The sequence below is a fragment of the Rhineura floridana genome, chromosome 12 (genome assembly GCF_030035675.1).
Source record: "Rhineura floridana isolate rRhiFlo1 chromosome 12, rRhiFlo1.hap2, whole genome shotgun sequence".
NCBI lineage: Eukaryota > Metazoa > Chordata > Lepidosauria > Squamata > Rhineuridae > Rhineura > Rhineura floridana.
The window spans coordinates 39,425,321-39,441,578 of record NC_084491.1 but is presented as its reverse complement, the minus strand read 5'-3'; the positions used below and the strand labels follow the sequence as shown (position 1 = coordinate 39,441,578).

The following is a 16,258-nucleotide window of genomic DNA, read 5'->3' as shown; positions in this document are numbered from 1 at the left end:
CTCTGACAGCCCTTTAAATACAGGACGGTAAAGTAGGACAGATATCCACCCTACCAAATGGTAGAAGTGATGTGTGGTGAATAATTTAGCGTATGGAATTCACTTCCAAAAGAGGGGATGGCAGCTTAGAGTCCTTCAGAAAAGGGGTGAGAGTGAGACAGTCATGGAGGGCAAGATCTATCAACAACAAGTAGACACAACGGCTAAATGGAACTTCCATATACAGGGGCAGTATACCTCTGGACATGAGGTGCTTCCAAAGGCACCTGGTTCTGGACTAGATGGTCTGATCTTGTGTGGCACCAGCCTTCCCTATATATTGATTATGTTCTTAAAGCACATTTAAAGCACACAACATCACCCAAACAATCCTGGTAGCTGTAGTTTGTTAAGGGTGCTGGGAATGGTAGCTCTGTGTGGGGAGGTAAACTACCATTCTCAAAAAAAAATTGGGGGGGGAGAGTCATGTGTTTTATATGTGCTTGAAATATATGGTGTTTATGCAGCCAGAATGAAAGCCTGAAGCCTTGTAGGGAAATCAGTAGCAAAGCTGTGTTGGCATTATTGGTTGCAGCTGCATTTTGTAAAGGTACCTTATGACAGCCAGAAGTGTCTGAGCGACTATGCCCGGCACAAGAGCACAACAAGGCCTGGAGTGGGCAGTGCAGATAACGCTGCTGGCCAGATAGAGAACGTCTCATAACCTTGGATCCTTTCTCTGCCACTGAGTCTCCCTGGCACCTTGGGCAAGTCATGTCTCCTCCCTGCCTGTCTCCTTGGGCCTGAGTTTCTTTCTCCATTTGTACAGATCAGTATCATTAACACTTAGTCACCAGCACAGCATTGCAATCAGACCCCCCCCCGGTCTTTCTCCCATGCCCACGCAGATCTGCGCTGGTGCAGGCGGGCATCCACCTGCTCTCCCAGGACTGTTTGGGATGAAGTTGCAATTACCTGAACTTGCTTTTGGGTCTTTGAAGATCAAAAGCCCTCTCTCTGAGCTGAGCAGTCACTCAGGAGAAACCTTCCTTTCCCTGCTTCGATAGCCCACTTCCAACGTGCCCAGGCAGGTGCCTTGCCCTGACTTAAACTCTCTTTTTCCAAGAAGAAGCCATCCACATCTCCTACAGAGGATGGATATTGGGGCACCGTTCCCCTCCCCCTGTATTGCTCTGAGAGCCCCTCCTTTGCTGCACATCCCGAGCAGAGTTCAGGTGTGTGTGGGGGGAGTTGCCTGCTTTTCCAACAAACACACACATCCCTGCTCTGCTCTGCTATACCTCCTTCCTGCCTGTGCTGCAGGGACTCTGCCCAAATGAAGTTACTAGTATGCAAATCACCTGCTTTGCATAGGCTGCCTGCCAGGTTCCTAGGATGGTGTTTTTTTTAATGATAAAAAAAAATCATCATCCTCGTTGCCCAAGATGAGAAATGTGAAGGGGGTGCGGCCCCAGCAGGGCAATGTGCTTACCTGCCTCAATGTGGCAAGGAGCACTGCGGAGCCAGAGGTGCTAGGAGCAGCTGGCAAGTGAAGCAGCGGCAGCAGGGGAATCGGGGCGGAGGGGGCAGAGGGAAGCTGGCAGCCCCACGGGCCACCACCTTGGGCGGGGGCTGGCCAGGTTGCAGCAGGTACTTCTCTGCCGGCAGGATGGTGAATCTGGACCCGGTGCATGCAGGTAAGGCCTCTCGGGGGCAAGGCAGAGAGGGAGAGGGAGAGATGGCTTGTGCTGTTGTTATCGTGGAAGGCTGGGGAGCGAGAGGAGGCCTGCTGCCAAAGCTGTACCCTTGGAAAAGCCCCGAGGGGCACCTGGAGCTGTCGGTTCCACCCCAAACAGGCTCCTGACTGTTCTGATCGCTCACTGTTTTGATGGGTGTGTATGTGTGTGTGCATGTGATTAGAACAGCAACCTGATCTGGTGAGGTGGGTGGATTGTGCAGGGAGTGATCAGCTCCAGTGGGACAAGGAGGAGAGAGATGGGGAACGTTGCGTTATCCTAAGACAGGAACCTCATAGGCACTGCGGCTCAGGCTCAATGTGACCGTTGTGCCCTTTGACCTGGAGGCATTCCCTGTCCCTTCTGCTCCTCTCAGGTGTACAGGGGGCCATCCATGGCTGACTCTGTAAGATGCTCTCTGCACATGCTCTGGAATCCTCTCTTCTTCCAAGAATCAGCTCTGGCATGGATTTTTTTTTAAAAAAGGGGGGGTTGTGGAGCAACACCTTGGCAACACCGATGCAGCGCTATGGGGTCTGACTAGGGATGGAAGGATCTGTCTGTTTCAGTTCTCTCCATTTCTCATTTTTTCCAGTGTTAAATTCAGTTCTCTACCCCTCTGAATACTGCTTACCATGAAAACCCTCTTCATAGGCTAGCCATAAGTCAGGATCGACTTGAAGGCTGTCCATTTCCATTACATTTCTACAGCAATCTGTGAATTATTTTTTTTTTAAATGAAAATTCTCCACCGTTTTAGTGCGAATTTCTCCAAACAAACACATTTTTGTAGGCAGTTTTGCCTTTTTGCATGTTATTTTCACTCATGTATGCATTTTTAGGCACACTTTCCCCTAATATCTGCATTTTTGTAAATGTTGTTTAGTTGGTGAACTGCATCCAAAATTCTAATACATACGAATTTCGAAGGACGGCTGCGTTTCTGTTCTCATATTGTTTCGGAAATTGTGAATTTGATCAATTCTGCTTGAAATGCGAACTGAATCAAAATTCTCACCCATCCCTAGGTCTGACTGATGGCTAAGAAGACAGACCGAGTGATCTGTAGATTTGCAGAGCTTGGAAAAGTTACTTTTTTGAACTACAACTCCCATCAGCCCCAGCCAGCATGGCCACTGGATTGAGCTGATGGGAGTTGTAGTTCAAAAAAGTAACTTTTCCAAGCTCTGGTTAAGCAGGTGGCACAGTGTCAGGGGGAGGACACCTTGTGTCCACACAGGGGGAGTACCTTCTTTAGCACCTACTCTTTGTGTGTGGATGTAGATGAAAGAAGGAAGCCTCCTCTTCCCTGCATTTTTGGGAGCTGCTCCTGACCCTCCTGGCCTCCTCTCTTGAGCCATCTCCAGCTCGCAGCTTGAACCTAACAGAGATAGTGACTGGAAGGAAAATCAATCCTGTATCTGGGCACCTGAATTGCTGCTGCTCCTGAGGGCAGACTGGACAGTCAGGCAGACTTGATGGATGATCTTGAGATGCCGCCTTGCACGCACAGATGGAGGGGGGAAGGGCCATGGCTCAGTAGCAGAACATCTGCCTAGCATGCCAAAGGTCCCTGGTTCAATCCCTGGCATCTCCAGAGAGGGCTGGGAGAGACATAATCTGAAATCCTGGAGAGCAGCAGCAAGTCAGTGAGGACAATATTGGTCTAGATGAGGCAAGGCTCTGACTTGTATAAGGAGGCTTCTTCTGTTCCTACATTCAGTGTGGGGAGCCTTTGGCCCTCCAGATGTTGCTGAACTACAACTCCCATAGCTAACGGCCGGGGTGCTATAGCCCAGCAACATTCCTCACACCTGACCTAGAGAAATTCAGAGGTGAAGGAAGACCTCCAATAGGCAGGCTGATTGGGGAGGGCAGGCCTTCCCTTTTTTCCATCAGAGGGAGCAAGCTAAGCCAAGTTGTTGCTGTTGCTGTGTTATATCCCACCTTTCCTCCAAGGAGCTCGAGGTGGCATACAAACATGGTTTCTCCCCTTCCCATTTTATCCTTGCAACAACCCTGTGAGGTAGGTTAGGCTGAGAGAGAATGACTGGCCCAAGGTCACCCAGCGAGCTTCATGGTCAAGTGAGGATTTGAACCCCTGGTGTCCTGGGTCCTAGTCCAACCCTGGCTCCTAAAGAGTGCAGCTGAAGGAGGGTTTACATTCCAAGCACATTGTGCTCAATAAAGATATTTCTATGCACCGGGAGGCTTCCTCCCTTCTTTTCCTGCATTTGGTACTTCCCAGTTTCTCTTTTTCAGAGTAGTTAAGCTTTAGCACCTCTTTTTGACAAGTGGGAGAAGGTGAAGCATCGACAGGGCCCCTGAGCAGTTGCTAGGTGCTTTCTCCCTCATGACCCAGCAGTCCTTACCAGATTCCCTTGCCTCACAGAAAAACACATTTGGGATTGGGGGGAAAAGATGTCATATTCTAGAATGTGTCTTCTCACTTTTGAAGTTACAGACAGGGAAACCAGCCTTTGCCAACCTGATGCTGTCCAGATTTTTTGGATCACAGCTGATGACAGTTGTAGTCCAAAAGGTTGGCAAAGTGAGCGAAGGGATCACAAGGAGTGATAAAAGGGCCATATGATGTCCTTCCCTGGTTCTCCCTGTCAGGTTCCCACCTGCTTGTGGCTACTGCCTTTCACTAGGCACCACCAGGGATACCACCAGTCCGGACCTTTATATGGTTTCTCACTCCGCTCTAGCACAGATCTCACTAGATCCCCCTGCTAGGCAGCACCACCAGTCACATCCTATAACCAATACTCCCAGAGACTTTGCCTGAGTCTCTCTCTAGCTGGTTACTTTTGTGACTGCGTGCTTATGCTGTTCCCAACCCCCTTGTATCTTTATAGATAACGCATACAACTCTGGGTTGCTCTGGATACTTGAATTGTTATTATTCCTCCCTTCACCGCTGCCACCATTAGATACTGTTTCTCTTCAGCCTTGGTAATTACCTTACCCTCCCTTCTGGTATGTATATCCCCCAGCCAAGGATCAGACCTTTGGTAAACCAAATAAGTATTTATTAAATATCAGAAATAACAAGATTAGTTTTAGAATGTTTCACAAGCGTATGGTTTCATCTATTCCTGTTTTGTACTTGACTTATTATTAATCAGAATTCCAACTCCCTCTTTCTCCACACTCCTGACCTCCCCCCTCAAACACCTCTTTCTCCACACTCCCAACATCCACCACCAAACACCTTCTTCTCCACCCTACTAACATCCACCCAGATTCAACTGTCATTCTTCCATTTATACTCCCAGCGAAACGCTCAGCCAATCATCCAGCATTCTACTGCTCATGTACTCCCCCCTCCTCTTTCACTCCACTTACCATATGTCTTCTATATAAACAGCACTTACCATATTTACCCTACAAGCAAGAACATCACAGGCCACAGTTCAGGGATGTACAAGGCTGGTTCCTTTATCCCCAGGGATAATCCTACCTGCCACGCTCGGGACATTTATCTGCAATGCCATTTCAGAGCCTTCATTGCCATGTTATTACCCGAAACTGTCTTCACTCATGGCACCTGGTTTCCTATGCAGAAGCACAGGCATCTCCCTAAGAGATACAAGACGGGCACCATTGGTTTCATGGTGCAACAGCTTCCTGACATCCAGTCAGTTGTGTAGTTGCAAATTAGGCAGTACAGGGTCCCTTCATTATAGTCACACCTTCCCCCCTTTTTTGCTGTTGGGTTGAGAATGAGACCCTAAGAGGTGTCCCTAGGAGTCAAATCAGCACGAAAGGGGAAAGTGTTAGCTACTGAGAAGAGTCTTCTCAGTGGCTGACTCACCTCCTTTCACTCCAATCATCAGGAAAGGACAAGGAAGCATGTTAGAAGATTCCTCTCACTGGCTAATACACTCCCATTTCAGGCTGATTGGGTCGTAGGATGCTGGAGACATAGGGACTCTGCTGGGACCCTGCTCCAAAAAAAGTAAGGGGTCTAAGACCCCCCCCAAGACCCTGGATGACTACACCCCTGCATCCAGTTCTCCCTTTTATAGTGGATCCAAAAGAAACACTCTCAACCCTGCTGCCTGTTCAGGACACAAATCTGTAACAGTAGATAGGGTGCTTTCTCATTGGAAGTGCAAGATCCCAGATCTGAGCAGCATCCTGAGCAATGTTTCAGGGGATAGGTGACTGGCTGAACATGATGCGACATGTGAGCTGGCCACAATAACGTCTGTGCTGGATTGCTCAATGTGCTTTACACAGGGCTGCCTTTGACTACTTCTCAGGCACTGCAACCAGTTCAGAATACAACTGTGTGAGGCTGTTGGGAATATATTTCAGCACTGCTTCGAGGCTTTCTGTTTGGTTCTATTCCCAGTTCAAAGTGCTGGTTTCAGCCTAGAAGCCCAAAATTGGGTCTGGGGACCCTCCCTGTAGTGCTCCAGAGATAGGTGAACTCCAATTCCACTCATCTCTGACCATTGGCTATGCTGGCTGCAGCTGACAGGATTTGGAGTCCAATATCTGGAGGACAATCAGTTACCCACTGCTGCTCGAAATGGTCTAAAACGAAGGACCACATGATCCTGCCTGGCTGCTGAGGCTTTCTTTATAGGTCAGTTCTGATCCCCCCACCTCCAAAGAGATGTGGGGCAGAGACCATTGGCAGGGTCTTGTTTGTGGTGGCACCATGTCTCTAGAACGCCTTCCCCATATCTGTTCAGTCATCACCTGCTCTGCCGAGCTTATGCGCCACTTAAAGGAAATGCTGTCCACTGGGGCTGTTTTAATTTTAGGCAGGAGAGGGGAAATTGTAGCCCTCCAGACGTTGTTGGACTACCCTGATGGGATGATGGCAATGGTGGCTGGGAAAGACCATCGCTCAGTGCAGAAGGTCCCTGGCATCTCCAGTAGTGCTGGGAATGTCTCCTGTTTTAAATCTTGGAGGGCAGCTGCTAGTCACTGCAGATAATGCAGACCTAGATGGATTGATGGTCTGACTTGGTATTAGCAGCTTCCTGCATTCCATTTTGGGGGGTGATGGAGTCCAAACAACATCTGGAGGGCCACAGGTTGGCCATCCCCAATTTAATGTGGCAGCTGGATTGATTTGCCCGTTTTAAGTCAATATTAGGCTCACTGGATTATTTTGATTGTTACTTTAATTGCATGGTAATAAATGTTATAAGCCATTTTGCAGGATAAATAATAGTAATAATTTATTTATTTATTATTTCAATTTATATACCGCCCTTAGCGAAATAGCTCTCAGGGCGGTGAACAAACAAAATAAAATACAATATATCATAATAAAAATACAAAAACATATACAAACAAACCACGAAAAGCACAGCAAAAACAAAATAAATACCACAAAAATTAAAATACAGATTAAAAGATTAAAAAAGTTAAGAAGATTAAAATGCCTGGGAGCATAAAAAGGTCTTTACCTGGCGCCGAAAAGATGGAAGTGTAGGCGCCAGGCGTACCACTTCGGGGAGGCTGTTCCACAACTCAGGGGCCACCACAGAAAAGGCCCTAGATCTCGTAACCACCCTCCGGGCTTCCCGATGGGTTGGTACCCGGAGGAGGGCCTTAGATTCTGAACGAAGTGAACAGGTAGGTTCATAGCGAGAGAGGCATTCCACAAGGTATTGAGGTCCCACGCCGTGTAAGGCTTTATAGGTCAAAACCAGCACCTTGAATCTTGCCCGGAAGCAAATAGGAAGCCAGTGCAGACGCGCCAGAACAGCTGTTATATGCGAAGACCGACTGGTCCTCGTCAATAATCTGGCAGCTGCGTTCTGCACCAGCTGAAGCTTCCGAACTGTCTTCAAGGGCAGCCCTACGTAGAGCGCATTACAGTAATCCAATCTTGAAGTTACCAGAGCATGGACAACGGAGGTGAGGTCGTCCCTGTCCAGATAGGGGCGTAGTTGGGCTACCAGACGGAGATGGTAAAACGCATTCCGTGCCACCGAGGCCACTTGGGCCTCGAGAGACAAGGAAGAGTCGAGAAGAACCCCCAAACTACGTACCTGTTCTTTCAGGGGGAGTGTAACCCCATCCAGAACAGGGTAAGCATCCACCATCTGAGCAGGGAAGGCGTTCACCAACAATGTCTCGGTCTTGTCTGGATTGAGTCTCAGTTTATTAGCTCTCATCCAGTCCATTATCGCGGTCAGGCAACGGTTCAGCACATCAACAGACTCACCTGAGGAAGATGAAAAGGAGAAATAGAGCTGCGTGTCATCAGCGTACTGATGGCAACGCACTCCAAAACTCCTGATGACCGCACCCAGCGGCTGCATGTAGATGTTGAAAAGCATGGGGGGCAAGACCGATCCCTGGGGGACTCCACAATGGAGAGTCCATGGTGTCGAGTGATGTTCCCCAAGCACTACCTTCTGGTGACGATCCTCGAAGTAGGAGCGGAACCACTGCCAAGCAGTGCCCCCGACACCCAACTCCACGAGTCTCCCCAGAAGGATACCATGGTCGATGGTATCAAACGCCTCTGAGAGATCAAGGAGAATCAACAGAGTCACACTCCCCCTGTCCCTCTCCCGACAAAGGTCATCATACAGGGCGACCAAGGCTGTTTCGGTGCCAAAACCGGGCCTGAAACCGGATTGAAACGGATCTAGATAATCGGTTTCATCCAAGAGTGCCTGGAGTTGGCTGGCAACCACCCGCTCCAAAACCTTGCCCGAAAAAGGGACATTCGCCCCTTTTAATAATATCAGCCTTTGCTTGAGCTTGTTCAGGCTTTCTTTAACAAATGTATTCACAGCAATGGCTGGCACGGAAGGAATCCTAGGTCTGTCTCTGGATCAACAGAGCTGTCATCACATAAGTCTCTCATGAGTGTATGTGTGTGTAAATTAGCAAGTGCAACTGCAGCCTGTTTTTCTGTGCTCATGGGTATCTTTCTCTTGGGGGCACGTCAGTTGAACAGCAGTCTGGGCTTTGCCTTGCCGTGTTCAAAGGAAGGAAGGGCAATTCATTTATTTTTATTGTATTTTTATACCTGTGTTTATTTGTCTTTGTAAGCTGCCTTGAGGGCCTTTGGTCGAAAGGCGGGGTATAAATAAAATTTAATAATAAATAATAATTTAAACACCAACGGGCATAAGTTCAAGGATATGGCATGAACTAGCAGGGCACCAGCTGACCGGCGTCAGTTAGGGCTTTGCAGTAAGCATATCACAAACATGGTGGCCAGCTATTGGGGGGGTGGAAGGATCTTGGATATGTGAAAGGTGAAATCCTACAAGCTGGAGAGTATCACAAATTTTCATTTATGAAAATTCTATGCAATTATGCATCCTACAAAACTGTAAAATGCTGGCTTTTGTTTTACCCTCTTTTATTTCTAGCTGTTCAGTAGTCTTAACATGAAATCATGAGACTTAGGGGGAGAAACATGAGGATTAGAAACTTGCTTATTGTGTAGCCAACCAATGGGATTTTAAAGATTGCAGTGATCCCATTGGCCACATAGGAGAGTCACTTGGTGCTTTAGTTTTGTAGCTTAGGCATACTCTTAGAAACAATTTTTAGAATAGATATCATTTAGTGATTGAGAAGATGAGTTATGAGCTGTGAAGTCCCAAGTTCATTCCTGCCACAAACGTCACTGTGTGCTCCTTAGGGATGCCTTTGAAATTTCTACCAGGATTTTCTACTTCTCAGTTACTTGGTCCTGGTTCTAAACTGGAATCCTCCATTAGTATGCTTTATTTTTATTTTAAGATCTAAATTAGGTACTGAATTCTGTTTGCAAGTTCAGTTTGCTTTCAATCCCTTTACTTATTTATTTAACAAGATTTATATACCGCTTAATTTTTTTTAAAAAAAACTACTAAGCAGTTTACATGAAACACAGAAAAATACTGATAAGATCAAACTTGAAAACAAGCAGACATTATCAGATTTATCAAACTGCAAATAAAATCAACAGTAAAAAACAACAAATAGACATGATAAAGTGGCATGTCTTTGCCTAAAGGAAAAAAAAGTTTTAGCAGGCATTGAAAACAATACACACAAGGTGCCTATTTGTAGGTAGGGAGTTCCAGATAATTGGTTGCTGCCACCCTAAACGATTGATCCCTTTAGTTTATTCACATTTTCTATTTCATATAAGCTGCCCACACTCACAGAACATGCACCGCCAAAACACTGCAAGGAAGCTGACTTTGATGCGATTGTACACATGATTGCAGTAAGCTTCCTCTCTGCAAGATGTTTCCTAGTGTGCAGGAGCACACAGGCTAGTCAGTAGAACGCTACAGAAAGAGGTGCAAGCAGGGTCACATCAAGGCAGCTCACACACACACATAGTGTTATATCAGTGCGTCTGTACAGAGAGGGGGCATGCAAATGGCATTTTCATCCTGTTTTAAAGAGGGTTAGACTGATTCATGGGGGATAAGGCTATCAAGGGCTGCTATCAGAGGCAGTATGCTCCTGAATGCCATTTGCTAAGAATGATAAGTGGGGAGAGTGCTCTTGCGCTCAGGTCCTGCTTGCAGGCTTCCCATAATGGGCAGCGGGTTGGCTGCTGTGAGAACAGGTTGCTGGGCCAGATGGGCCCTTGGCCTGAGCCAGCAGGCAGGCTCTTCTTACATTCTTAATTCAAGGTGCTAAATGCTGTGCAAAGGGTGCATGCTCAAATCCATCAATTAACTTCAGAAATCTCCTTAGTTATACCAAGATACCAGAGAAGCACGGAGCAAGCTGAACCCCAGTGAAATCCATTCTCATCCTTAGGGCCCTGAGTCATGCGAGGTGGGAAGATGTGTTAAATACAAAGGCACAAAGTGGTATACAAGTGAGACCTGCAACAAAATGTTGTGATGTGGCGTGCTCCTGTTTAGTGTGCCAGCCAGCCAGCCAGCCAGCCATGCCCTCCTCCAGGTCACTCCAGTCCATTCCCTCTCCTCCCATGTGGATTTCCTTTCCCTCTCTTCCCCCCCACATTCAGCCAGCATTCTGTGATCACTGAGGATGCTCAGGCTCTTTTGGGGGTTCTCTCCCCTCCTAAGAGGGTCTACCTTTAATTGTTTTTATACTTCTGTAAACCATGGTCTTTGTGCATGGGTGGCCTCATTTTAGCTACATTAGCAATGGCACTCAGCATGCCTGAACAGCGGAAATAAAGTGAGTGGTTGGCCATCTGTTGTTGTTCTTGCTTGAAAAGCCACTTTGGGAGGGGGTTTAGAAACCACCAGGACAAGAACCAGATATCTTGCATGTGTGGCTGCCCCCATATGGTAAACCCCCAGAGCTGCAATTTGGAGCTGTTCTCTGGGCGGTGAAGTATTCTCAGGAACTGGTCCAGCCCATCCATGCTGGACATCAGGCTCTCCCAGACAGCAAGGTCCTCACTAAACAGTGAACATAGGAAGCTACCTTATACAGTCAGTCCATGAGTCCATCAAGCACAACGTTGTCCACACTGACTGGCAGCAGCTCTCCAAGATTTCAGGTGGAGGCCAGTCCCAGCCTTACCAGGAAATTGCCAGGATTGAACCTGGGACTTTCTACACCCAAAGCAGATGCTCTCCCACTGAGCTACAGATCTTTTCTCAAGACATAGGAAGTGGCCTTAGACTGAGCTAGACCACTGGTCCATCTGGCTTAGTATTGCCTACATTGACGGGCAGTAGCTCTCCAGGATTTCAGGCAGGAAGGCTCTCCCACCTCTACTTTGTAGACCACTTAGATTACATTCAAGAGATATATAAATTTTGTTAAATAAATAAATACCTGGAGGTGCCAAGGCGTGAACCTCCGACCTTCTGTGTGAAAGGCAGATGTTCTTCCACGGAACTGCCCCTCTAAGTTTCCTCCTTAGGCTGAGACTTTGCCTGTGCAACAGCAGGCTTCCTAGCTCTGGGTCTCCCTCAGCTGCCCTCTGGCAGTAGGAGAAGTCTCCTACTTCGCATAGCATATGGTTAAACTATGGCACTCTCTCCTACAAGGTGTGGTGATAGCCACCAAGTTAGATTCATATTTTTATTTATTATTTGATTTATATCCCGCCCTTCCTCCCAGCAGGAGCCCAGATGGCTTTAGAAGGCTTTAGAAGGGAATTATTGACCAATTCATGGAGGTCAAGGCTGTCAATGGCTTTTAGTGATGCCTATATACTACCTCCAGAGATCCTCCATGGCATAGAGTGGTAAGCGGCGGCAACACCGCCAAAGCTTTGCTCACGGCCGGAGTTCAATTCTAACGGAAGGAGGAAGTTGAATCTCCGGTAAAAGGGGTCAAGGTCCACTTCATCCATCCGTGGTCGGTAAAATGAGTACCCGGCGTATGCTGGGGGGTAAAGAAAGGCCGGGGAAGGAACTGGCAATCCCACCCCATATATACAGTCTGCCTAGTAAACGTTGCAAGACGTCACCCTAAGAGTTGGAAATGACTCGCACTATAAGTGCGGGGACACCTCTACCTTTTATATACTACCTCCAGGATGAGAGGCAGCATATATCTGAATATCAGTTGCTGGGGAACATTATCATGGGAGAATCTGCTTGCAAATCAAGTTTTTGTGCCAAAAAAATGGCCAGCTGGGCTACTGTTACATGAGCTTATGTGTGACATGTCTTTTGGCCTTCAGTCTCAAATCTGCAGCATAAATCAGACCCACTTTTCAAAGCTGTTATGAGGATAACTGAGATATTTCCACATGGCAATGTTATTATATAGGACATGCCATGCTTTTGTGCGAAGAAGCAGTGTGTGACGACTGACGACACAGTAACTAGCCCGGGCAACCCTCAGCAGCACACAGAAATGACAGGAGTGTGTCAGATCAAATGGCAACATGAAAATCTCACCTTGCAAAATTTAAGTCCTTCAATCCTGTATATGTGCCTACCTGGGAGTAAATTCCATTGAACCACATGGAACTGAGTAAACTTGCACTGGATTGCAGTGTTCAGGTCTATTCAGTTGAGCCAGATAAAAGAGCTGCTTTGGATGATGCTAACGTTTACTACAAATATCCCACAAGATGGGGTAGTCTTCTCATGTGTCCTGGGGACCATCTGTAGTTTTTGGTGCATGTTCAGCTGAGCCCCAGGGGATTGCAACGGAAAGATTAAGGGGAACAGCCAGCAAATGTTCATAGGTATTTCCATGTGCTGGAGAGGCAATTGGCTTTTGAGTTTTTAAATTTGATCTGAAATGCTGTCTGCCTCTTTGGCAGTACAGGAGGCTACAGTGAAAACTTCAAAAAAAATCCATCCCCTCTTCTACTTTTTGGCTTGTAGCAAACCCTCCTGCTGAAGAGGCAGACTGAAATGTTGCTTGCCTCTTCTGCAGTGCAGGTGGCTGCAGTAGCAGTGCCAAAGAAACTCCCACTGCTTCTCTCTGGCTGCTTAGAAACACTTTCTCTTGCAGTCCAACTGAAGCAAGGGAGCTGTGTGGGAAAGCCAGTGGATGAAACTTGCTCTGTGTGGTAATGAAACTGACTAGTCTGGCTTCGTTGTGCAAGACTTTGAGGGGCGGCTCTCACCCTTTAAAGCACTGGAGCTGCCTTAGCAAGTATTTGTGTCCTGCCTTTTGGTTGGCATCCTCATGCGGTGATGGTAAGGGGCAAAGGAAAGGAAGATCACACACATACATCGCTAACAAGCTGTGTCTGGTGCACCGTCAGCCCAGCGAATTCCTCTTGTGCCAGACCAGACCCATTTCCTAAACAACATTGCCAGCAATTCATTTGCTTTATAGCTTCAAGTCTGGAGGTGTTTCCACACTAGGAATTCCAGGGCGGTTGGCTGGTTTAACTACACGTGATGCAGCCCTGTTACCGTAACCCGGCTTGTTTGATGTTAAATCCAGTTTAATTATATCTGACAGGTCAACAACAGCTCCAAACATCCTGATCAGAGATCTGTTCTCTATTCCTCCGTACCAGGGCTAGGCTGGGATTGGGAGCAGGTGTTCCTGGAGTGAGTGTTCTCCAGCCAGGGTTCCTGAAGTTGGCATTCTGTCTGAAGTGTTTAATTAACATGGTGCATTCACACATGCAAGTCATCCCATGACACCAGACATCAAGCGGTTTGGGGTGTATTTTTTAATACATTTATATCCTTCCCTGGGCATCTCCAATGAAAGGCATCCAGTAGCAGGTGATGGCTAAGACCTCTCTCTGCCTTAGAACCTGGACAGCAGCTGCCAATCAGAGTAGATAACATTGCTCTAGATGGCCAAGAAGCCTGACCTGGTATAATATTGTCCCCTATTGTTTTGTATGTCTTGTTTTGTGTCTTGGCTGTTGTACAATTGCTGGTGTTTAAGAGTCTGGGGTGATGCAGATCTTACCATTGGCTTAGGACAATTCGTGGGGAAAGACAGGTCTACTGACAACTGTATTCAGAAGCAGTATAGGAACATAGGAACCTGTCTTATACCGAATCAAACCTTTGGTCCATCTAGTTCAGTGTTGCCTACATCAATGGGAGAAGCATCTCTCCAGGGTTTCGGGCAGGGGACCTGAGACCGTCTGCATCCAAAGCAGATGCACGGGCATTGAGCTACAGTCCATCCATTATAACAATGGCGGCTGATAGCAGTGGAATCCCCTCCTTGTTCCAATCCAAACTTTTTAGGAGCTGTCTAAGGTGCTGAAACCTAACAGCTCCTTGGAAGTTTGGACCAAAGCCTGGAGCGGATTCTTCTGCCCCACTGACATGGAGCCACCAGCCGCCACTGTGTGACAAATCACTCCATCCCAATAATAGCCTATCCAAGGCTGTATTTTTACTTGAATTCAAAGCTGGGGGATCAGCATATGCCTTTGACTTTTCTAAGTCAATTGTTGTAAACTGCCCAGAGAGCTTCGGCTATGGGCGGTATATAAATGCAATCAATCAATCAATCAATCAATCAATCAATCAATCAATCAATCAATCTCTTGGCCATTCCCTTCCCTCCCCCATTGTCCACCACTTTCCCTGCCTGTTCCATGGAGACCTGATCAACTTCAGCCAGGGGATGACAGAACTGAGACAGGGAGAGACAGAAGAAACCTCAAGAGCTACTAATCACGATGGCAGAGTCCTTCCTCCAGTACCAGGCAGGATACTTCTGAAATCAGCTTGCTGGAGGTCACACAAGTGGGTGTGGGGCTATTGCACTCACGTTCTGCTTCTGGGAATCCAACAGGCATCTGGTTGGCCAGTCTGGGAACAGGAAGCTGGACTAGAAGGGCCTTTGGTCTGATCCGAAAGGGCTCTTCTTGTCTTCTTATCCCCTCCGCTGATTTATCTGGTACCATACTGGGAGATTTTAAGAGTATATGGATGTTCTCTGGGTCTGAATTTGGTCTACCAAATTTGTGCACTAAAAGAATGTTTTGTGCAGAGGTGCTCAGAATGCTGATGAGCCACACACTAAATTCAGGGCTCATGCAGTGAGATTCACACTGTCAAGAATTTGCACCGGTAATCTATGAGCCGATGCCAGGACCATGTGCGGTGAGCTACCCAGGACTGTGTATGCAGAGGCTCTTCAGCCTTAAAAAGGGAACACCAGCATATATGCATGTGACATCAGCCCCTGTGATTGGCAGACAATATGAAACCTCTGGACTGGCCAGAACTGGGATAAAAACCTTGGAGCCTAGCATTATGGCCATGATTTGGATCTCTACCTACTGCACTGCAAGACCCTTAACCAGGGATTCTTGTTTGAACAATCTACACTCCTGGTTTGGGTTGGGGATATGGCTGTCCATAGTTGCCCTTGGCCTATCCCGCCCCAATATACCCTTCCAAGATGTAAGCAAAAAGCATTCAAGAGATCGTTGCCTTGTGTGGCCATACCACAAGCACCTATTGCAAAAGGGGGAAGGCCATAGCACAGCACCTGGCTGGCCTGCAGAAGGTCTTGGCTTCAGTCACCCTCATCTCCAGGCAGGGCTGGGAGAGACTCCTGTCTGAAACCATGGAGAGTTGCTGCCAGCCAATGTTGCCAGTACTGGGCTAAATAGACTGTCGGTCTGGTATAAGGCAGCTTTCAACTAATATTTGAAGGGCCCCCAAGTTACACTCTTCTGAGACTTCCCTGCTTCCGTCAAGTTTCTTTGTTGCCTGTTCTCCTTTCCTAAACCCTCAAATTATCTTTTGTTATCCCTGAATTTTCTGCGGTCTTGCAGTACGCAGGATATGGAAAACGCGGCATCAATTATCCCGTCTGCATATTTTAAAAGAACAATTACACATCACAGAGCTTTTCCTGATTCCAAGTGATGTCTCTTTAATGGAGAGCTCACCTGGCAAAACCGCAGAGAAAGGCAGGGAAAGCGTTATAAACAGTGTTATTAACTGATGCAAATCACCCTTCTGTTCTTTACCAAAAAAAAAAGCACAGGGAATTGACTAATGGAAGCTTATGCAAATTACTTTTTAAAAAAAGAACTCTCCCCTCCAGTTAGGATGCAAAGAGTTAAAAGTGTCCTTGCAAAGGTACCCAGGTTTATTTAAATACAGGCTCCTTTCTTTCTGCACCTGGTTCCTTACTCAGTGGGAACAGACAGTGGA

At 47.2% G+C, this 16,258-nt stretch overlaps 1 protein-coding gene across 1 annotated transcript in view; it reads left to right on the top strand.

Moving 5' to 3' along the window:
- Positions 1 to 1,512: 1,512 nt before the first annotated feature.
- Positions 1,513 to 16,258, top strand: part of POU2F3 (POU class 2 homeobox 3) — a 126,891-nt gene continuing 112,145 nt past the window's right edge. The window contains exon 1 of the mRNA XM_061593080.1: positions 1,513 to 1,676. Within this exon, the coding sequence (XP_061449064.1) occupies positions 1,649 to 1,676 (28 nt within the window). The 5' untranslated portion in view covers positions 1,513 to 1,648. The remainder of the gene's footprint in view (positions 1,677 to 16,258) is intronic.